The 23,598-nt window shown below is 39.8% G+C and overlaps 1 protein-coding gene across 2 annotated transcripts in view; it reads right to left on the bottom strand.

The window, feature by feature from the left end:
• Positions 1-1,043: 1,043 nt before the first annotated feature.
• iqsec3b (IQ motif and Sec7 domain ArfGEF 3b) overlaps positions 1,044-23,598 on the bottom strand; it is a 157,923-nt gene continuing 135,368 nt past the window's right edge. The window contains exons 11-15 of one of the 2 annotated variants that reach the window (XM_061925013.2): positions 21,637-21,736; positions 21,365-21,523; positions 20,510-20,602; positions 10,303-10,349; positions 1,044-7,719 (exon numbers count right to left, since the gene is read on the bottom strand). In XM_061925013.2, the coding sequence (XP_061780997.2) occupies positions 7,300-7,719; positions 10,303-10,349; positions 20,510-20,602; positions 21,365-21,523; positions 21,637-21,736 (819 nt within the window). In that variant the 3' untranslated portion in view covers positions 1,044-7,299. The remainder of the gene's footprint in view (positions 7,720-10,302; positions 10,350-20,509; positions 20,603-21,364; positions 21,524-21,636; positions 21,737-23,598) is intronic. The other variant, XM_061925014.2, reaches the window with a different exon arrangement.

Raw genomic sequence — 23,598 nt, forward strand, 5'->3', positions numbered from 1 at the left:
AAACAAGTTACATGTTAGAAAAACTCATTCTGTTTACATGGAGATGGCCTAAAACATCTTAAAAAAAATAAATATATATATATATACCGTATTTTTCGGACTATAAGTCGCAGTTTTTTTTTCATAGTTTGGCCGGGGGTGCGACTTATACTCAGGAGCGACTTATGTGTGGAATTATTAACACATTACCGTAAAATATCAAATAATATTATTTAGCTCATTCACGTAAGAGACTAGACGTATAAGATTTCATGGGATTTAGCGATTAGGAGTGACAGATTGTTTGGTAAACGTATAGCATGTTCTATATGTTATAGTTATTTGAATGACTCTTACCATAATATGTTACGTTAACATACCAGGCACGTTCTCAGTTGGTTATTTATGCCTCATATAACGTACACTTATTCAGCCTCTTGTTCACTATTCTTTATTTATTTTAAATTGCCTTTCAAATGTCTATTCTTGGTGTTGGCTTTTATCAAATAAATTTCCCCAAAAAATGCGACTTATACTCCAGTGCGACTTATATATGTTTTTTACCTTCTTAATTATGCATTTTCGGCGGGTGTGACTTATACTCTATTGCGACTTATACTCCGAAAAATACGGTACTAACCTTTAACAGTTCATTTTACTCATTTTCATTAATTACTAGTTTCTATGTAACTGTTTTTATATTGTTTTACTTTCTTGTTTATTCAAAAAAATGTTTTTAATGTATTTATCTTATTTCATTTTATACATTTTTTTAAAAAAAGGACCTTATCTCCACCATACCTGGTTGTCCAAATTAGGCATAATAATGTGTTAATTCCACGACTGGATATATTGGTATTGGTTGATATCGGTATCGGTAATTAAGAGTTGGACAATATCGGATATCGGCAAAAAAGCCATTATCGGACATCCCTAATTGCAACCAATGAGTTCACGCGTCCTGCGTGCAGAAAACATGCGCACAATTTACCCATAAACCCCATCAGACCGCCCACATCCACACCTGATGCAAACCTTTCCATCAGAGCCGACACTGACACACGGAGAGTAAAAACTACTTTATTCTTTCATTCTCTCCAAACAAAACAAAATGGAAACACCCCTCTTTTTTTTCCTCTCCTATAACTCTAGTAATGATCCACGTGTTGATCTTTGAAGAAATCATATGTTTGATTTAGAAATACAGTGAGGGTGCAAATATTCATCATGACGGTGAGGCGGGTGCATCTCCATGACAACCGCGCAGGAGGAGGAGGAGGAGGAGGAGGAGGAGGAAGAAGTTAAAGGAAAAAAGATAGAAAATGACATCAATGTGCTCCGACGTCAGCGATACAAAGCTGGTGTGTCGCTTGAAACAAACATGCTGGATCAAGTCCGTCGCTTCAAAGAAGAAAAGGAGGCAGGGAAAAGAAGACTAGCAGTTTTTAGGATGAATTTCTTACTGATTTGGCTGCTGTGTGTGTGTGTGTGTGTGTTGTCCAAAACAGCATAGCCCTTTACACATCTCTTAATAATCCTGTAACAACATGACACGCTACTGTAATGATGATTGTGTTGCCATGGTAACTGCTCCCGAGTCTATAAAAGCCTCCTCCCTGCTGACGCTAACATTTAGAACACCCTCACTGAATAATAGCAACTATTTCTCCTTTTTTTTTTTTTTTGCTTCTTTTTTTAAACTAGATTGTTCTCTGTACAAACCCGCACGTCGACGCGGGATCACGTTCTCTGAATAGAATCTATATGTTATATTTATAACTATGTACAATATATTTTATCCAATATATTCTGCGGTGCAAAAGAGGTTAGCAGACGTGCTCAGTGCGCCTCGTATTTGGATGCGCCTCCGCGGTAAAAAGTGAGGACTACTTTCACCGAACACTCTACCCCGACGCTTCTTTTTCCTGATTTCACATTCAGCACAAGAATGCATCGCTGCATTTTTTTTTCGTCATATTTTTCTATGTGCAAGAACGTAAAAGTGCAAGAGGGAGGGGTGGCGAGACCCCGCGTACCTCCAATTGTTTGTCCTTTCGTTCTACTAAAGCTACAAGTGAGAATCTCCTGGCTGATAAATAAATGTCCGCAATGGGAAGTAAATAGTGGATGTACAGGAGGTCGTTGTTGGCTAATGGAAGCACTTGCTCTTACTTCCTGTGACATAAACAGTGTTAGCATGAAGGATTATGAGGGCCACACTTTTTTTTTGTCGTTTTAGATGGCGTGTGTTGAATTACAGGAAAATAAATTGACATTTTACGAAAAGTACATTGCACAGGGAAAAAATATAAGCCACAATGTTATGTAAAAGTTTTTTTAAAAGTTGCCGTTTTGTGAGGAAAAAAGTCGTCTTTTTCAGAAAATAAAGTATTTTTTTCTACAACTACTATGTTATTTTAATAGGTGTAATACAAAGACAGGGTTATTTATTTGAGAGAAATTGTCCTAATGTATTGGAGATCGTATGTAGGGATGTGAAACGTTCACATTTCAACTGAAATGGCACCAATTCCCGGTACCTGGGAATCGATACCGGTTATTCAAAAGTGGTGTGTGATAATAAGTGGTAATGGTTTGAGTATAACATTTTATTTTTTAATGTATTTAAAAAGGAGCTTTCCAACTGTCATATATGTTTGCTTTATTACACGTTTAAGTCTCATTTGCAATGCAGTTGCCCTTCCAAGACATTAGATGGCAGTACCGTAGCTTTTTTCAGGACGCTGCGCCCTACAAAGTGTTTACACTCCAAGTATTGTGCGTAGTACACAACAGCTGTTCGATTGTAGCATTCATCTTAGTTGTAGTTTTCATGGCCAAACTTGGTGTTGAAATTGCCTTGTAAAATGGCTAATGCTAATAGTAGTTTGTTAAAGGAAAATCCACTGTAAATTAGCATCAAGCTAGCGCGTTTTGAAAGAGTGAAGCCTTACTTTACGTTTGAGCGTTTTCTTTTTACCAAGGATACTTGTTTTGTTGGTGTTGAAAATTGCAACATTACTTAAAGGGAGTTTGGCTGAGTGCTGCCTGAATGATCCTTTAATTGACTGTTTGATTTGACGTGAATCGATACCTAATAGTACCGACATAATTCGGTCGGTGTCTATAAAAGTACCGAATTCGGTATCCATCCCCACTTGTAAATGATGTTATGACAATTTATTCTTTTTATTTACAAAATGATAACGAAAATAAATGTGTAGCAGTACTAGGGCCGTCAGTCAGATGAGTTAACTTAATGTATGTGAACATTCATAAAAAGTTATCACATGAATCATGTATATATACGCGGAGTATTCACGCAATTCATCGTAGGCGTACATGCCTCTTAAGAGTAACCATGGATATTACATGGTAATAATAATAATAATAGTAATAAACCCAGACGGGACTTTGGATAAAACTGTTATCAAGTTTTGAGCAAATAAATGACGTGCATTCGTGTAAAACATTTATAAAATGTTCCTGGATGGCGTGACAATAAAAATTGCATTTCAGTTTAAGTTAAGTTAAATTATGCATTAATCAAGATTACCGTATTTTTCGGAGTATAAGTCGCACCGGAGTATAAGTCGCACCTGCCGAAAATGCATAATAAAGAAGGAAAAAAACATATATAAGTCGCATTGGAGCCCAGCCAAACTATGAAAAAAACTGCGACTTATAGTCCGAAAAATACGGTAATCCAAATTCAAAAGTCTGATTAATCTGATTAAAAATGTTACACTTTGTCAACAGTAAATATTTTTACAAGACCAAATTTGTAATATCACGAGAAAAACATCTCAATTCTACAAGATTGAGACCGTGATTTTTTAAATATTCAGGAGCTCAAATTCCATTCCAACAACCGCGATAAGTTTGAGTGAAAGTCGGAATGTATACCGAAATGATTCCTAAATGAAATCAGGTTATTGTTAAACGGAGAAAATTGTTTGGTTAACAAAAATAAAGTCATGATATTACACAAATCAATTTGACAAGATTAAAGCTGTAGTATAAAAGCATCTTAATTGATATTATGACATCATTTTAAAAATGAGACGTGGTCCTCGGGTTATTAACGAGTTGTTATCACCACTGCGATGTAAAAGTTAAGTTCTAGTCTGGCTTTATATCTAAGTGATTACCAAATAAAAAGGTGAAATCCAAACAGTCATAAAAAATGGAACAACGGCTTACTTTGATCGTGTGTTTGCAAGGGATGGCAGGAAACCCTTTGGGGGGAGGAAGTCTAAATAATGAGACCACTATGCTGCTTAATTATCACTGTTCATTTCATAGTAAATATCCTTTCACTTATTCAGTGGCCTAGTGGTTAGAGTGTCCGCCCTGAGATCGGTAGGTTGTGAGTTCAAACCCCGGCCGAGTCATACCAAAGACTATAAAAATGGGACCCATTGGCACTCAGCATCAAGGGTTGGAATTGGGGGTTGAATCACCAAAAATGATTCCCGGGCGTGGCCAACTTTGCTGCTCACTGCTCCCCTCACCTCCCAGGGGGTGATCAAGGGTGATGGGTCAAATGCAGAGAATAATTTCGCCACACCTAGTGTGTGTGTGACAATCATTGCTACTTTAACTTTGAACTTATTCAAAGACACCATCTTTACCCTTCATGGCAGTTGCAGCATTTGACTGGGCAGGCGGCCAATGTTGATTGTTTTACGGTGTCTAATTTACATATATGAATAATTTACGTTTGAGTTAACTAATATTCTTCCTCAGTAGCGGCCCAAAATGGACACACTGTATTCTTCCGCCGCGACCTCTAGAGCGCACTGGTATTTTTGCCGCACCCACCAAATTTTATAAGAAAAAAAATACGTTTACCCATTTTAGCCGCACCGGACTATAAGCTGCATTCATTTACTGGTACGAAAGATTTTGTAAATGTACATTTACATACCTTAATTGTTTCCAAAGGTGTCTGTAACACAGCAGTAAAACGGCTGATCAAACAAAACAGAAGTCATTGTCATGGACCTACTAGCTGCGGAAGCTAGCTCTCCAATCAGCTAAACAAATTCAATTCAAACTCCACGGTGACGTTTTGGTGAATTTACGAAACTGAAACAATACAAAAAGAATGCCATTGTAAGGTAATAATACTAACAGCGTGTTATTATATTCGCTAATGCTACGGCGTCAGCTTGATTACATTACGATAGCACGTACAAAATGCATGAAAACCCTCCTACACACACACATGAGAAGGTTTAGTAAGTATAAATAGTTTTAGTTATATTATAAAACTTCCAAACGTTGCTTGGAACAATGAATGAAGAATCCTCTCAAGCAGAAAAGCTACGGTTCAGGGCACGAAACAGGAAGTACATTTTTAACCCGCATAACCTACAGTGATCTTGTCCACAAGATAAACAATAACACACCGTATTAGTGTCTCTGTCAGTGTAATATGAAAACTATTTGTTGAATACAAAACATTATGGCTGCTGGCGAAGAAAAATCCATAAATTAGCCGCACCCTTTTATAAGCCACTGGGTTTAAAGCGTTGAAAAAAGTGGCAGCTTATAGTCCGGAAAATACGGTACGTTTTAAATGTGTTTATGGGCGCAGGTTTGTAACGGTGAAAAGTGGCAACACGGAAGGAACTTTGTAAAAGGATGACCGCCTCTAATGAGAAAATCGTAATATGCCAAAAAATCTTTAATAACTTGTTAAGAATAAAGTTGAAATGTTTTTTAGCAGAGAACGTCGTAATAAGAGTCAGCATATCGCGATTAAAGTAGTAATTACAGTTTTATGTCGTAATTATAGGAAAATAATTACACAATATTTTGAGGAAAAACTCTGCAAGGATAACGTTGGAATATTGCAAGAATTATGTGATAGTTTGCATATAATATTTTGGAACAAAAGATGAAGAAAACATTTTAGTGTAATTTAACAAGAATTAAATTATGAAAAAAGTAATGTTATAATTTTACTGTTAACAGCCGGTCTGAATTAGTCTTTTCCTCTTCCCTCCCTTAAAGGATGAGTGAAGAATCCACCTTAATGCTTCATTCTCACGCAGGATTCTCACAGGAATGAGTCAATCCGGACCTACTGTATTCAAAATGAATGCTGTTATTGTTGACTTTGCTCAACGACAAATTAATATCAATTAAATTCAATGGATTATTGTGAAGAAATGCACTTTTTAAAGTTGCAATTTCACTTTAGTGGCGTGACGTGTTTTACGTTGTCAGTGTGGCCCCGACACTCCTTCTTGGAATTACGTTGTCAGTGTGGCCCCGACACTCCTTCTTGGAATTACGTTGTCAGTGTGGCCCCGACACTCCTTTTTGGAATTACGTTGTCAGTGTGGCCCTGACACTTCTTGTTGGAATTACGTTGTCAGTGTGGCCCCGACATTCCTTCTTGGAATTACTTTGTCAGTGTGGCCCCGACACTCCTTTTTGGAATTACATTGTCAGTGTGGCCCCGACACTCCTTTTTGGAATTACATTGTCAGTGTGGCCCTGACACTTCTTGTTGGAATTACGTTGTCAGTGTGGCCCCGACACTCCTTTTTGGAATTACGTTGTCAGTGTGGCCCTGACACTTCTTGTTGGAATTACGTTGTCAGTGTGGCCCCGACATTCCTTCTTGGAATTACTTTGTCAGTGTGGCCCCGACACTCCTTTTTGGAATTACATTGTCAGTGTGGCCCCGACACTCCTTTTTGGAATTACATTGTCAGTGTGGCCCTGACACTTCTTGTTGGAATTACGTTGTCAGTGTGGCCCCGACATTCCTTCTTTGAATTACATTGTCAGTGTGGGCCCGACACTCCTTCTTGGAATCGTCCTTATCTTGACAAGCAGGAGACATGAGACTGTATGACATCATTCTGTACATGACGTACTGCCTTTTTTTGCCTCGCAGGAAATTCCTTACCCTAAAATAAGAAAGGACACAGATAGGCATGTCTTTTTTTCTTCTTCACATTAGCGAGATAAGAAAGAAATGGTTTGATTAGTTGTGCTGAGATGTTCGGTTTCATGTGCGAGTGGTTCTCCCGTGGGAGGAAATAAGCGTACGTCCTTCATATTTCTAGTAAACTAATGTGGATCAAAATAGTCTTTTCAAAGAGGGTGACATCTTCAGCTACCAGGCGGCGTGTATTGTTGGTGTCTTCTTCTTCTTCAAAAAAAAATGGCGTCCATGTTGACAATGGTGATTCAGCTAATTGTCTTGTCATGGAGGCATTGTTGCTCTTCTTACCAAAAGAGATTGTCCCAACATGGGGGATGAGGGCGAGTGGGCACGGGGCGGACCCCTGGGGTGTCTCAGACGATGCTGCGGGAGCCGCTAGAGTTACGGCGACGAGTGAGCGGCATGGTGTGATGGAGCGGCATGGGCGAGTCAGGCGGGCAGAACTGGTGGGGGTGGTTGTAAGGGGGCGGGGGCGGCGGCAAGGGTGGCTGGGGCCCGTCCCCCTCCCTGACGTGCACGGGGGTGGACATGGCCGACTGGAGGAGCTGGTGGGCGGCCGGCCCTTGGCTGAGGAAGGCCTCCATGCGGCCCCGCCCGCTCTGGTCCACCACGATCACCTTGACGATCTGCTGGCACTGGATGAGCGTCTCCGGGCGGAGCTCGGCCGCCTGGGCGGGGCCGAGCAGGGCGGGCGGGGCGGTCAGGGCCAGGGGCGGGGCCTCAACGCTGGGCGGGCTCAGTTGGTAGGTCTGCAGCCTGTTGTGAATTGACACCTAGTTTAGGAACAGCCAGAGAACGCACGAGGAGTTACCAGCCTGAACGCAGCCTTACGCAGCCCTCTGGTGCAGTGTCACGCACGGGGGGGCATGCAGGCATGCACGGAGGTGGCGTGCACAGTGAGCGCATGCAACACACACACACACACCTTCCTTATTAGGTTTTTTTACAACCCTAATTCTGAAAAAGTTTGGATGTTGTGTAAAATGTTCATGAAAAAAGTGTACATTTTAACACGCTCTTTGACAACATGTCACTAATACTAGTCTGCAGTAACCTTCATTTGTGTTTCATCTGACATCACATGGGCAAAGATAAGACCTTCTGGAGGAAAGTTCTGTGGTCAGATGAAACAACAATTGAGCTGTTTGGCCACAATACCCAGCAATATGTTTGGAGGAGAAAAGGTGAGGCCTTTAATCCCAGGAACACCACCCTACCGCCAAGCATGGTGGTGGTAGTATTATGCTCTGGGCCTGTTTTGCTGCCAATGGAACTGGTGCTTTACAGAGAGTAAATGGGACAATTAAAAAGGAGGATTACCTCCAAATTCTTCAGGACAACCTAAAATCATCAGCCCGGAGGTTGGGTCTTGGGCGCAGTTGGGTGTTCCAACAGGACAATGACCCCAAACACACGTCAAAAGTGGTAAAGGAATGGCTAAACCAGGCTAGAATGAAGGTTTTAGAATGGCCTTCCCAAAGTCCTGACTTAAACGTGTGGACAATGCTGAAGAAACTGTGTCAAAAAACCAACAAATTTAGCTGGAGTGGTCAAAAATTCAACCAGAAGCTTGCCAGAAGCTTGTGGATGGCTACCAAAAGCGCCTTATTGCAGTGAAACTTGCCAAGGGACATGTAAGCAAATATTAACATTGCTGTATGTATACTTTTGACCCAGCAGATTTGGTCACATTTCCAGTAGACCCATAATAAATTCCTAAAAGAACCAAACTTCATGAATGTTTTTTGTGACCAACAAGTATGTGCTCCAATCACTCTATCACAAACAAATAAAAGTTGTAGAAATGATTGGAAACATTATGTTCTTTACAAGTGTATGTAAACTTTTGACCACGACTGTATAGTCGCAATATCACGCTTCAAATATTGCAGCTGTACCACATTGCAGATTATTGTTTTTTTCCCAATGCATATTCTACAACATGTCTGGCCTAAATGAAGCATTAAAATATCCAAATGAAGTAAAAAGATCAATACTACAGTAATGTTGAGACCAAAGCATTCAGAGCGCACTGTTTAGTATCACCACCATCGATTGGCTCAGCTTTAGGCAGCATTGCTGTATTCGATGAAAAGAGTGTAAAGGGGAATTAAATGTTATTTCATGTCCAGAGGGCTCTCAAAACAGTTTTAAAAAGTACTGATGTTTTTTTTTTGTTTTTTTCTGCAGCTATAGAATGTTTTGATTTATAATTACTACTTTGCAGAAATACATGTCCTGAACCAACTAACAGCGATGAATGAGGCACGACTGTACATATACATTTATTTTTTTGACTTGCTATTTTGTGCTTGCTTTTTTATTTGTTAAGTTTTTTGTAATTATGCTTTTGACTTTTTTTAAAAATTCTATCTTATACATTTTTAATTGCCATCTTATTTTACTTAAGTTCTTGCTATTTTGGCTTTCTTTCTCATGTTAGCCGTTTTTACACCAACAAAAATCCCTTGTATGTGATAATGTACAGGCAAGTAAAAAATGCTTCTGATTCTGCGTGGATTTATGTTTCACGAGTCAAAAGAGCGTGTTAAAATTTTATTTTTTAAAAACATTTTTTATCTAGAGCGAATATATTGATTATTATTGATAAACCAACACATTGAATGCATTCTTGATCACATAAGGCACATTTTACACAGCATCCACCTTGGCCTGGAGCGGGTGGGCTATAGGTTTCTTTGCGGGGAGGGAGGAGTGTTTGGAAGAAGAAGAGGGTCTGGTGTCAGGATGAGGGTAAAAGTGACACCGAGGGCGTGGTGCCTCCCTAACAACATGACGGACATTTCTAAAAGGACTGGCCGAGGCGGGAGAGAAATGGTCAGAGGGCGAAGAAAAGGAGAGGACAGAACAAGTCGTTACGCGCACACACACACACACACACACACACACCCACAAGCACACACACACACACACACACACACAAGCACACACACACACACACACACAAGCAGTGGACACAGAAACATGGAGCCTGTGGTGACGATACATTCTGGATTATGTTGGCTTAAAGAGCCAGGCTGCTGGCAAGATGAAGAAAGGATGTTTTCTAGCCAGCTGAGTGGCTCTCATCCTCTCTGGGGCCACAATAGCATCACAACTCCCAGGCCTTTCCACACCCCAAGTATCCTTGACGCCATGGCAGCGATGAGCCTCAGGCACCGCTTTTTTCCCCTTTCTTTCTTGTTTTTTGTTAAAGCAAAGCATGGAGATGACTTTCTTAGGAGGATGACACACATAGTCCCTGCCTAACTAACACTCTCACACACACTCACTCAGTCACAGAGCTGTTAAGCACGTACTCACCTGAGGGAGACAAGAGTGGTTTTGGCACTCACCTCCACTGTGTTGTTGTTGCCCGTTTTATCGTACACGTCTTGTTGACCTGCGGGCACAAAATCAACAGGCAGCACGTGAGTATCAGGACCTGCAGGCTGGGACACCAAAGACACTTAGACCACCAGGGGTGTCAAACATACGGCCCAGGTTTTATCCGGCCCGCGTGATGACTTTGCCAAGTATTAAAATGAGCTGCTTTTTTTTTTTGAACGAAAGAAACTGCTGTTCTACAAACCCCGTTTCCATATGAGTTGGGAAATTGTGTTAGATGTAAATATAAACGGAATACAATGATTTGCAAATCATTTTCAACCCATATTCAGTTGAATATGCTACAAAGACAACATATTTGATGTTCAAACTGATAAACATTTTTTTTTTTTGTAAATAATCATTAACTTTAGAATTTGATGCCAGCAACACGTGACAAAGAAGTTGGGAAAAGTGGTAATAAATACTGATAAAGTTGAGGAATGCTCATCGAACACTTATTTGGAACATCCCACAGGTGAACAGGCAAATTGGGAACAGGTGGGTGTCATGATTGGGTATAAAAGTAGATTCCATGAAATGCTCAGTCATTCACAAACAAGGATGGGGCGAGGGTCACCACTTTGTCAACAAATGCGTGAGCAAATTGTTGAACAGTTTAAGAAAAACCTTTCTCAAGCAGCTATTGCAAGGAATTTAGGGATTTCACCATCTACGGTCCATAATATCATCAAAGGGTTCAGAAAATCTGGAGAAATCACTGCACGTAAGCAGCTAAGCCCGTGACCTTCGATCCCTCAGGCTGTACTGCAGCGACATCAGTGTGTAAAGGATATCACCACATGGGCTCAGGAACACTTCATAAACCCACTGTCAGTAACTACAGTTGGTCGCTACATCAATTTAAAACTCTCCTATGCAAGGCGAAAACCGTTTATCAACAACACCCAGAAACGCTGTCGGCTTCGCTGGGCCTGAGCTCATCTAAGATGGACTGATACAAAGTGGAAAAGTGTTCTGTGGTCTGACGAGTCCACATTTCAAATTGTTTTTGGAAACTGTGGACGTCGTGTCCTCCGGACCAAAGAGGAAAAGAACCATCCGGATTGTTATAGGCGCAAAGTTGAAAAGCCAGCATTTGTGATGGTATGGGGGTGTATTAGTGCCCAGGACATGGGTAACTTACACATCTGTGAAGGCGCCATTAATGCTGAAAGGTACATACAGGTTTTGGAGCAACATATGTTGCCATCCAAGCAACGTTATCATGGACGCCCCTGCTTATTTCAGCAGGACAATGCCAAGCCACGTGTTACATCAACGTGGCTTCATAGTAAAAGAGTGCGGGTACTAGACTGGCCTGCCTGTAGTCCAGACCTGTCTCCCATTGAAAATGTGTGGCACAATATGAAGCCTAAAATACCACAACGGAGACCCCGGACTGTTGAACAACTTAAGCTGTACATCAAGCAAGAATGGGAAAGAATTCCACCTGAGAAGCTTAAAAAATGTGTCTTCTCAGTTCCCAAACGTTTACTGAGTGTTGTTAAAAGGAAAGGCCATGTAACACAGTGGTGAACGTGCCCTTTCCCAACTACTTTGGCACGTGTTGCAGTCATGAAATTCTAAGTTAATTATTATTTGCAAAAAAAAAAAAGTTTATGAGTTTGAACATTGAATATTTTGTCTTTGTAGTGCATTCAATTGAATATGGGTTGAAAAGGATTTGCAAATCATTGTATTCTGTTTATATTTACATCTAACACAATTTCCCAACGCATATGGAAACGGGGTTTGTAAATGTGTCCACTGGATGTCACAATAGCAATTCTGTTAGGCAAGCAACAGGTACACCGTAAAGCAGGGGTAGGGAACCTATGGCTCTAGAGCTAGATGTGGCTCTTTTGATGACTGCATCTGGCTCTCTGACAAATCTTAGCTGATATTACTTAACAGGATAAGTACTGAATATTTCCGCTGGCAATCAGTGTTAAAAATAACGTTCAAAATATAAAACATTCTCATGCATTTTAATCCATCCATCCGTTTTCTACTGCACCTGTTCAAGAAGTCGCATTAATGGTAATGAGTATTTTATTTATTGGTTAGCTTCAGAATAACAATGTTATCAAAAAGAATGAGAGACGTACTATACTCTAAAAATGTTGGTCTTACTTAAAAATGCATGCATTTAGTTATATTCAGTGTTAAAAAAATATTATATGGCTCTCACGGAAATACATTTTCATGGCTCTCTCAGCCAAAAAGGTTCCCGACCCCCGCCGTAAAGGGTGACTGTGGCTCCTCCTCCTCGACCCACATGAAACTTAAAACCTGTCGTTTTATGTCTTCTGCTTGGAACACATGGTCATTCGGCACCCTCGTTGCCCCAAAATGTCTCTGTCAAACATGAGAAAAGTGAACTTAACCCTTCTGAATAATTTTACCTTCGTTTCTTACAGTTTGTTGAGTTAGCTCTGGATTGATACGTGGACATGACAAAGGAGGTATTTGATACCGAAAATAGTTTGCATTTTGTTTTTTGTTTAATCCCATAAAGACTGTGATTTAAAGTTTAATCCTGGCTTTGTAGATACACTGAGACCAAGTCTAAGCTCATTGTGTTTTTTAAACTGCATCAACTTACTCAGAATTTTCTACAAATTTGACATGTTTTGTCCAGAGGATTTTTTGTGATTTGTACGTTTTCAGAATGTGCTTGTTCTATTTTTGGTCAAAGTAAAATAAAGAAAACAACCTGATGTTGTCTTTATTTATTTTTTTGTGTGTAGAATTTTGAGGACAAAAATGAATGTATTCCATTTGGGAATAAGGCTGTAACGTAACAAAAAGTGGAAAGGGTGAAGCGCTGTGAATACTTTCTAGATGCACAGTATTTAGAACTCCCACTCCCTTTCAGGCAAAACTGGACAATCATGCATTACATACTATACATGACCTTTTGCACTATATTAATTTATATTATTGTGTGTTGTCAACGTTGCACTTTTTTATGTCATTGCCTGAAATAAATAATCAATCAATCAACTCATTGTAAAAGTATTGTACTGATTTAATTGATTATAACTAATAATAGTAATCATTAATTAGAATTATACAACCCTAACCCACCAAAGGCTTTCTTATTGTTCACTGCCTGCTTTCATCCTCAATTTATATACATTCTCCATCTATGTTTTACACTTGACAAGAGTTTGTCCATCTTTAACATTCATTTGTGTTCAAACACATTTACCCCGCACGTTAAGAGCATTTGCGAGATTATCATCACACTTCAACAACTCTATGATGTATATGCTGCTTCTTTGCTAGGTCAGGAGCGCAAATGAAAAATCAGTTCTTAGTTGTCTTACCCTGGATAAATAAATGGTAAATAAATAATATATGTCAACTAAGAAGTGAGGACGTCGGTGTGTTGCTGAATGTTTATATACTACATTACCCAGAAGGCTTAGCGCTCTAGACAAGAACAGGAAGTAGGTCTGAAACACGTGTGTTGCAAAAAATAGTTGCTGCATTGTTACATGTTGCTGTTACTGCTTCGTCTACACACTAAAATAAACGTACGTTTTAATTTGACGGTTGACGTCCGCATGTAAGCGCCTCTCAGAGACAAATTTGATTTGGCGAAAATGACGAACATTTGACAAAGTTGCGAGGTGCGCAAAATATGCGGGGATTGGCAACATTGCGAATTCCTGCAGGGACTGATTTGATTGTGACCCGGGCAGCAAATGAAGGAAACACATTTGTACAAAAAAAGTGAAAATGTGCATTTCTGTTTTTTTATTTGCATGTTAGCTAGCAAGCTACTTCCTGGTTAATAAATAATGTTGTAAGACGAAAGGTATGTTCTATTTTTGACTGTACAGGAGCACACAGACTTTAAATGGTGAAAAACTAAAACAAAATCTGATTTTTATTATATGTATTTTAGTAGACTACTTCCTGGTTCATAAAGGATGACGCAAGATGGCCGGAGGGAGCGCTATCCAGCTAGCAAGCTACTTCCTGGTTCATAAAGAATCTTGTAAGATGAAAGGTGTTAGAATAATTATGTATAAGTTATCACACAACTCTTATGCTTTAAGGCCGTTGCTATAGTTATTATCAATTGTGCTGAAGTTGTACTCTTCTATCTGTGCAAAGGCACATAACTTGTAATCTTCCATTGCGAGTTGTCTCGCATCAGCAGTTTGTTTCCAGACCCTGCCTGCTGACAGCCAAGGACGGACATAGAGTACCTCAACGCAGACAAAACAGAGACAGGGCGAAATCACGAGTGTCAGCACATTTCCATTCTGAATAATCATGTATTGTGTCTACTGGGGCTACTTGCATTACCCCTCCCTTCCATACTTGCCAACCTTGAGACCTCCGAATTCAGGAGAGGGGGGTGTATATTGTAGCGTCTTGGAAGAGTTAGTGCTGGAAGGGATTCTGGGTATTTGTTCTGTTGTGTTTATGTTGTGTTACGGTGCGGATGTTCTCCCAAAATGTGTTTGTCATTCTTGTTTGGTGTGGGTTCGCAGTGTGGCGCATATTTGTAACAGTGTTAAACTTGTTTATACAGCCACCCTCAGTGTGGCCTGTATGGCTGTTGACAAGTATGCATTAAATTCCCTTGTGTGTGTGTTACAGCTGCATATGTTTTGTGACTGGGCCGGCACGCTGTTAGTATGGAGGAAAAGCAGGCGTGACGACAGGTTGTAGAGGACTGTAAAGGCAGTGCCTTTAAGGCACGCCCCCAATATAGTTTACCGGGTGGAAATCTGGAGAATGGTTGCCCCGGGAGATTTTCGGGAGGGGCACTGAAATTCAAGAGTCTCCCGGGAAAATCGGGAGGGTTGGCAAGTATGCTCCCTTCAGAAGCAGCCTCAGTGATGTTAACTAGGGAACTCCTGAATAAATAGAGGAGCACGTGGGACTGTACCTTAGAGTGTAGGGTGAAACTGTAACTGAGTGTACCGCCCCAAACGTTTCTCCTCATGAGCAAAATTTAACTCTGTCTCCGCCTGATTCCTTCTTCTTGTCTTGTGTAATAGATTGTTCGGTGTTTGAACCTGACCAAAGGGCTGTTCTATTTTAGACTGCACAGGAGCACACAGACTTTAAATGGTGAAAACCTAAAATAAACTCAGATTTGTATTATTTTATTATATGTACAGTATGTTAGTAGGCTACTTCCTGGTTCGTAAAAGATGATAAAAGATGGCAGGACTGTACTATTTTTGACTGCAGGGCAGAGGCGAGGGCTTCAATTGTCACCTAAATAGTGTAAAAGAAAAATGGTGTTATTTCTGTAAGGTTAATTTGAATGTTAGCCAGCAGGCCACTTCCTGGTTCATGAAGGATGGCTTACAATAAGATGAAGGGACAAAATATGTGAGACACTTCACTTATGACTCAAATGGACCGAGAAAGAGAAAACAAATTTCTGTAACTAAAAGTAAGATTTTCAAAAAGTTTTTAAATGTTAGTAAGAAAGCTACTTCCTGGTTCATGCAGCATGACATTTGCATTATGGGACGGGGGTGGACAGTGGAGGTCTCTGTCAGAATAATTGTATCTAAGTTACCACAAAACCTTGTGTTTCAATGAGTTCCCGGCGAGAAGACAAAAGCTGTCTTTGAACCTACCAAGAAGGCTTGTAAAACTCCACTGTGTAGGATGGGAAGCAACATGAAGGTGTTCTGTTTTTCTTCTATTGTAATCCACAGAAAGATATTGTCTTGACCCGAGAACTACAAAGCGAAGAGGAAGCAGGACCCGACTCCCCTCCAGGGACCTTTTCTGTGAACTGTTTTACGACCTTTTCTTTGAACTGTTTTAATCAAAGGCGATGGCTGTTTACTACCCCCCTCCCTTAGAAACAGCTGTTGCCATGTAATCAGGGAAAGTCCAAATAAAAGAGAAGGCGTACAATCTTTCGCCGGAGCATGGTGAGACTGTACAAGAGTACAGTCCAAATTTAATTCTGTCTCTGTTTAATTCCTTGCTTCTTGTCTTGTTTAATAAATGTCATCAGTGTTTGAACCTGACAGTCTCCTTACAAGCTAATCTAGCTTTTTATACAGCGTCATATTTACATACTCAACATTGCTGAATGTAAAACTAACAAAGTCGCCACTGAAATATGATTTGTGACATCACCACTATTATTAAACGAGATGATGTTTAGCCTGCAGTCTGCCTTGCCAGACAAAAATTAAAACAATCAGCGTCAAGCTTCATTTTACGTATTTTTGTTACACACAGGAATCTTGAAAGGAATTAGACAAAATGCTAATTAGCTTTTTTCCCCTTTAGTAAGTGCGATAAGAAGATTTACGTGGCTTAAGTGTTGCAAATATGATCGTGACTTTCATGGGTTGAGATTTAAGGAAGCAGAATGGTGACTAAAACGCACCTCGTCATACTTTGACAGCGTTGAAGCTTCTAAAGCTGCTAAATAAAGAACACAGCTTAGAAACTTTTGCATAATTTACTTAGATTATTGAAAGGTACCTGTCAAATTGGAAGTGATTGACATTGGAACCCACTCTCGACTTAGTTTGCTTAATTGACTTGCAGGAGGTGTCGACTTGGGGAAAGTGTGAATAATATGCTCATTTTTGCATAAATCTTAAGTGTTTTGGGAATTGGTTTGCAGTGGTGCGAAAATTACATTACTTTAGTGGCGCCCCCTATTGTTACGCTCCAAATGCTTTGTAGGATCATATAATGTAATATAATGCAAGATGGTTGTATAACTTTTAGCAAAATGGCTCCAGCACTCCCCGCGACCCCGAAAGGGACAAGCGGTAGAAAATGGATGGATGGATGGTTCATGATTTAGGGACAATACGCCTGGCTCGTTCCCCTTCAACCCCCCATTTACGCTTTGCAGCCTTTCCTGTTTTTTTCCCCTTCATTTTAAAATCACATCAAAAGCCGTTTCTGCTGATTTCGGAGCAACAAAAGTGACCGTGGATTAGTTCCAACGGCAACGACCATCTAGATGTCACGTCGGCCGCCATTGTTTCCTTTCCCTAAATACCTGAAAGTATTCATATTCTATTCGTATCATATTATGCTCCTTCCAGCGCTGTTGTTTTTAGGTTATAGAGTTTTTATCCAATCAGAAGTCAGTTAGCTTATGTTGCCATGCTGTACCAAATCTGCCAGGGCCTTCAGAATCAACAATGCGGGCGTTTGTGCACTCTAAGTGAACGGGGACAAACATTTGACAGTTGCGATAGCCAATCAGATCTCAAGTTGTTGTCAGTAAGGCCTTGTAGATGGCCTAAGGCAGATATATATTGTGATGTTATGAGCTCGGTAACACAAGAACTCCTTTACCCAGCATGCCACAGTAGTGAAGCACATGCGCAGTAACCCCGTTTAGGTTGTTGAATGTAGACATGCCGGCAGCTGGATGTTTTTGATGAGCACGCTGTGGAGTAAACTTTAAGAAGTCAGCCAACACGCCTCGTCTGCATCTTTTATGATTAGACGAGACAACACATATTTTTGCAAAGGCCATTTTCAATAAAGATATTCAAAGAGAAACTATATCTTGTGAGACCATGTCGGCCAACGACGGAAGCTAGCCCAGTTGTCCCAGCGATGAAATGTGAGTTCAGATATTTTATTTCTTTATTTTCTCACGTTTAATGTTTTTTGCAATTTTTATTTTGTACCACATAAGATATGTTTAAACTGCCAATTTTTTTAAATGGGCCATAAAATAACCCCTTTTGTACAATGCCCATTAGTGCGTATATGTGTTTCTTTATAGTATTTATCCAGCAATGATGGTATTTTGAGAGGTAATGATTGAAGTCGGACATCACTGAAGGCCTCGGTGGGATATGCACGGCCCGCCACTGTTTACATTGTAGATTGTCACTGAAGGCATCAAAACTATGAATGAACACGTGGAGTTATGTACTTAACAAAAAAAGGTGAAATAACTGAAATCATGTTTTGTATTCTAGTTCCTTCAAAATAGCCACCCTTTGCTCTGATCACTGCTTTGCACACTCTTGGCATTCTCTCGATGAGCTTCAAGCACACCTGTGAAGTGAAAACCATTTCAGGTGACTACCTCTTGAAGCTCATTGAATGAGGTGTGTCCAAATATTTGGCCTCTACTGTATACTGTATATATATACACACACACATACATACATACTGTACATATACATATATATATATATATACACACATATACATAAATACATTTATTTATTTAATCTGTCCTGTCTTAATGTAAATGATCATATTTTCAGTACAGATTTACTTTAGAAAAGAGAAGTGTTAATTCTCTTTTGTATTTGACTTTATTAAATGTTTGGGTGGAAATGCATTAAACTTTTTTTCTCTTGTCCTGTTCAAAATGTTATAAAAAAAAAAAAAAAGTTTTCTTTTCAGTGATATAAAACTTGGATTAGAGCTGATTGTCTATTTTATGGAGGAATGTAGTAAATCATATATGTGGCACTCAATATTATTAAAAAAATATTGATTTTGAATCGATTCTGAATCGAATCCCTAACCTGAAGAAACGAATTGTGTTGTGCCCAAAGATGCTCACCTCCAATGTTTATGTTGTAATTAACATGTTTATTAACATTACATCAGATATTGTAATGGAAAATATGGTTTTAAGAGGTAATTTGATTTTAACACCACTTTTAAATGTACAGAAGGTGCATATCATTTAGTGGGATGACTCGGCGGAATCAAAAGGATGTGGAAGTCAAACAAAGCTATAAAATGATTCAATTTAAAAAGGAATATTAAAATATATATTTTTATAGGTACAACAAAGAGGAGGCAACATAAAATATATTAAGGGTGTACTGCATTTATACAAAAATATTGAATGAAATGATGAGTACCGTATTTTTCGGAGTGTAAGTCGCACCGGAGTATAAGTCGCACCTGCCGAAAATGCATAATAAAAAAGGAAAAAAACATATATAAGTCGCACTGGAGCCCGGCCAAACTATGAAAAAAACTGCGACTTATAGTCCGAAAAATACGGTATATGCATGTGGATGTTTACATGTAACATACTAAATATTGTTGGTGATTATGTATTATTTAGAATAGTTTTGGAGTATAAATATTTGGGGTTTTGGCACCAGCCACTAGACTAGATCTGACCAAACTGTTTATTAAGGGTCACATTACAGTTATAACTGAGGGTCGCTAGTAACGCTGAATTTAAAATGAATATAAACGTATAAGGATTTGCCTGATGGTATTATTGCCTGTGCATCTGGTTATTGCATTTTTGTTACGTCCATCCATCTTCTTGTGCTTATCTGAAGTCAGGTCGCGGGGGCAGCAGCCTAAGCAGAGAAGCCCAGACTTCCCTGTCCCCAACTACTTCGCCCAGCTCTTCCCTGGAGCTCCTGAAGCGTTCCCAGCTAGGAGACATAGTCTCTCCACCACCATAGTCTCCCAGGGAGGCGTACATTTTCTAATGTACACAGTAAAACAAATCTGACCAACATTTTACGCTAAAAACCTGACAGCGCAGTTGCCAGAATTTTACCGTCAAATGTACATTTTATAGTGTAGTACTGTAAATTGTTGTTTACAGTAGAATTCTGGCGACGGAGCTGCCAATTTTTGACTGTAAAATCCTCTTTTTATATTTTTAGTGTATTACTGCAATTGAAAAAATTGTACCACCAATTTTTTTTACAGTATAAAACCCTGGCAGCTCAGTTGCCAGAATTTTACCGTCAAATCTGTTGTCGTTTTTGCAGTGTACAATTTAAAGGATAACTTGCTTTGAAATGATAAGTCAAGCAGATATTTAAGTGTTTGGTTTTTTGCTTTTTTTTTTTTTTTTACAAAAAAAGGTTTGGAATGTATGATAAAGCCTGTATTTGTGGCATTATTGGATGATATTACAATTTCAAAATATGCAATTGCAAGCAGTTGGTATGTTTTCTGTCAACTGGAAAGACTGAATACATTTACCAAGAAACAAAGTACTTTATTAATGCATGATATTTCCAGGCCGTATAAAAATGATGTGGCGGGCTAGATCTGAGTTTGACACCTGTGGTGTAGAAGAGTATTTTTGGTTTGTTGCTTGAGAAATGAGCTAACAAAACCTGTTGTGTATTTGTCACAGGCAACATAGTCACATATGTTGACACATGTTCCCTGTCGGAAGGATCCCCAAAATACCTGAGGGGGAGCCGTGTCCCGTGTGCACGTCTACTTGTCCTCCATTGGTGTGGATGCTGTGTGGCTGGATGCCTTGCTGCCTCTCCAGCTCCCCTACAAACATCACACAACATTTGCCACCGTGTGTGTGTGTGTGTGTGTTCCTGTATTTCTACCCTTCTTGAGACATCAACAAGGAAAAGTAGCTTCCATATGAGGACCGGTGAACAAATCAGGACCGAAATCATTGTCCCAATACGGAGAACCATTGCATCTAATAAAGAATGTCTCATTTGAACCCCTGGTGGTGAAATCTATCAAAATTAGGGTGGTCCCAAAAAGGAGGGATTTTTCAAATTGACTGTGTGTCGGTTTTAAAAGTGCTCCCCCTCTGGTCAACATATGAAATAACAAGTGTGTGTAAAAAATTTAAAGGGGTCCCACTCTGGCCAACATATGTAAGAACAAATGTGTGTAAAAATTTGAAGTGCTCCCCCTCTGGTCAACATATGAAATAACAAGTGTGTGTAAAAATTTGAAGTGCTCCCCCTCTGGCCAACATATGTAATAACAAGTGTTAGTAAGAAATTGAAATGCGCCCCCATTTGGACAAAATTAATTATGTATATAGAGACATACTGTAATAACTTGAACCAATAACAAACAAAAAATTAAAAAAAATAATTTACTAAAAGCTTACCTTTTTTATATTTGCATAGTGTGTATATATTATTAATGTTGTAAATACAAATCTTTATATATCTAGAAAGGGTGGTCCTAAAGAGGTAGGCATTTTTCGGAGGTCTCAAGAAGGTAACAAATACAAGAATGTGTGTGCATGTGTGTGCAGCGTGCAGTCCTAGTTCCGTCCCTTACACTGGATGTGTATGTGCTCCATCTCGTTGACCTCGGAAATGGCCTCTCGGAGCTCCTCCGCAAACTTCCTGAGCTCCTCCCCGCTCGGCGAGCAAAAGCTGACCAGCTGCTTCTTCTCTGAGGTAAACGGGCTCAGCATGGTGACGCCATGGGCGTAGTCTGGCGGGGGGGGGAGGCAGAAACACAGGACACGTCCACGGTCCAATGGGGTGGTTTTTTTTAACAATGGAACACAAAAATATTGTGTTTTTATACGGACTACCGCATCTTACATTCATTGCTGAAGAGGTGAAACTGCATCCCCAGAAGACCCATGGCTTTACAGAAGGTGTAAGATGCTGAGCTTTTCTTCTTCGGGCACAGCTTCAGGATCTGCAGACACACACACATCGTAAAACACTCTTTAAAAAAATGCTTGCAAGCTGCAGACCAAACAAAAGAACAACAATTAACAATTAATTAGATTAGTTTGACTTGAGGGTCCAAATCTGGCCCGGGAATGACACCATAACCATGAGTTCAGTTCAAAACTTGGCAGATTTTGCTGCAAATTCAAAAAAAAAAGTCTAGTGCGCCTGTTGTGTGGAGGAACTTGGACCACTGTCAACATTTTGGCAGATCCTTGCACCAAACTTGCCAACCCTCCTGATTTTTCCGGGAGACTCCCGATTTCAGTGCCCCTCCCGAAAATCTCCCGGGGCAACCATTCTCCCGAATATCTCCTGATTTTCACTCGTACAACAATATTAAGGGCGTGCCTTGATGGCACTGCCTTTAGCGTCCTCTACAACCTGTCGACACGTCCGCTTTTTCACCATACAAACGGCCCAGTTACATGTTGTATGCGGCTTCTGCATACACACGGAAGTGACTGCAAGACATACTTGGTCAACAGCCATACAGGTCACACTGAGGGTGGCCGTATAAACAACTTAAACACTGTCACAAATATGCGCCACACTCTGAACCCACACCAAACAAGAATGACAAACACATTTCGTGAGAACATCCGCATCGTAACAAACATAAACACAACAGAACAAATACCCAGAATCCCTTGCATCCCTAACTCTTCCGGGCTACAATATACACCCCCGCTACCACCAAACCCCCCCCAACTCTGCCCCAATAACATCCTGTAATTTGGTTTATTATTTATTTCATCTTCTGATAGATTACAAAAAAAACACCAATATAATGGGAGCAAAGACTACATAGTAGACTCAATTCCAGGTTAAAAAAACAGAAAAATACCCCATGTATTTTATGCCAGAAAATGTGTCCACCTACATCCCTACATCCCTCAAGCTAACAATGGGTAAATGGGTTATAATTGTATAGCGCTTTTCTACCTTCAAGGTACTCAACGCGATTTGACACTATTTCCACATTCACCCATTCACACACACTGATGGCGGGAGCTGCCATGCAAGGCCCTAACTACGACCCATCAGGAGCAAGGGTGAAGTGTCTTGCTCAAGGACACAACGGACGTGACGAAGTTGGTAGAAGGTGGGGATTGCACCAGGAACCCTCAGGTTGCTGGCACAGCCACTCTCCCAACTGCGCCACGCCGTCCCCATCATCATGTGGATTATATGTACAGACTTGGCATTGTACAAAACTTGTAAATTTGGACTCATTTTATTAATTACAAAAAAAGTTAGAAGATACAGAATATTTCAGCATGTTTTTGTGCTGCAATAAAATGCGTCCACCTTTTATTTCCCTCAAATTATGTAGTCATTTCCTATGGTTTATTATGTACACTTTTAGTACCATTTACAGTAAATATGTACATTTAAAAACATACTTTTATTCCATGGCTTTTAACACTGAGTGATATCCATCCTGCAATGGCGCCCAATAATACACCTGCTGTGAACCTGTTTTTATGTTTATATTTATTCTATTTTATTTATTTATTTTTTATCGTGTTCTGTTTGTGCTGTGTTGTGTTTGCTCGGTACTCGTATTATCTTTTAACCTGCCCATTGTACAGCACTTTGGCTACCCCTGTGGTAAATTTTAAATGTGCTTTATAAATAAAGTTGATTTGATTTGTACTCATTTAATTAATTACAAAAAAAAAATAGTAGGGGATACATAATATTTCAGCATATTTCTGTGCTGTCATAAAATGTGTCCCCCCCCCCTCTATTTCCCTCAATTGATGTGTGTTTTATTCTGTAGATACTTAGCATCATAAACAACCAAACTTGTGAATTTGGACT

Source organism: Nerophis lumbriciformis, linkage group LG29 (assembly GCF_033978685.3).
Source record: "Nerophis lumbriciformis linkage group LG29, RoL_Nlum_v2.1, whole genome shotgun sequence".
NCBI classification, from domain to species: domain Eukaryota; kingdom Metazoa; phylum Chordata; class Actinopteri; order Syngnathiformes; family Syngnathidae; genus Nerophis; species Nerophis lumbriciformis.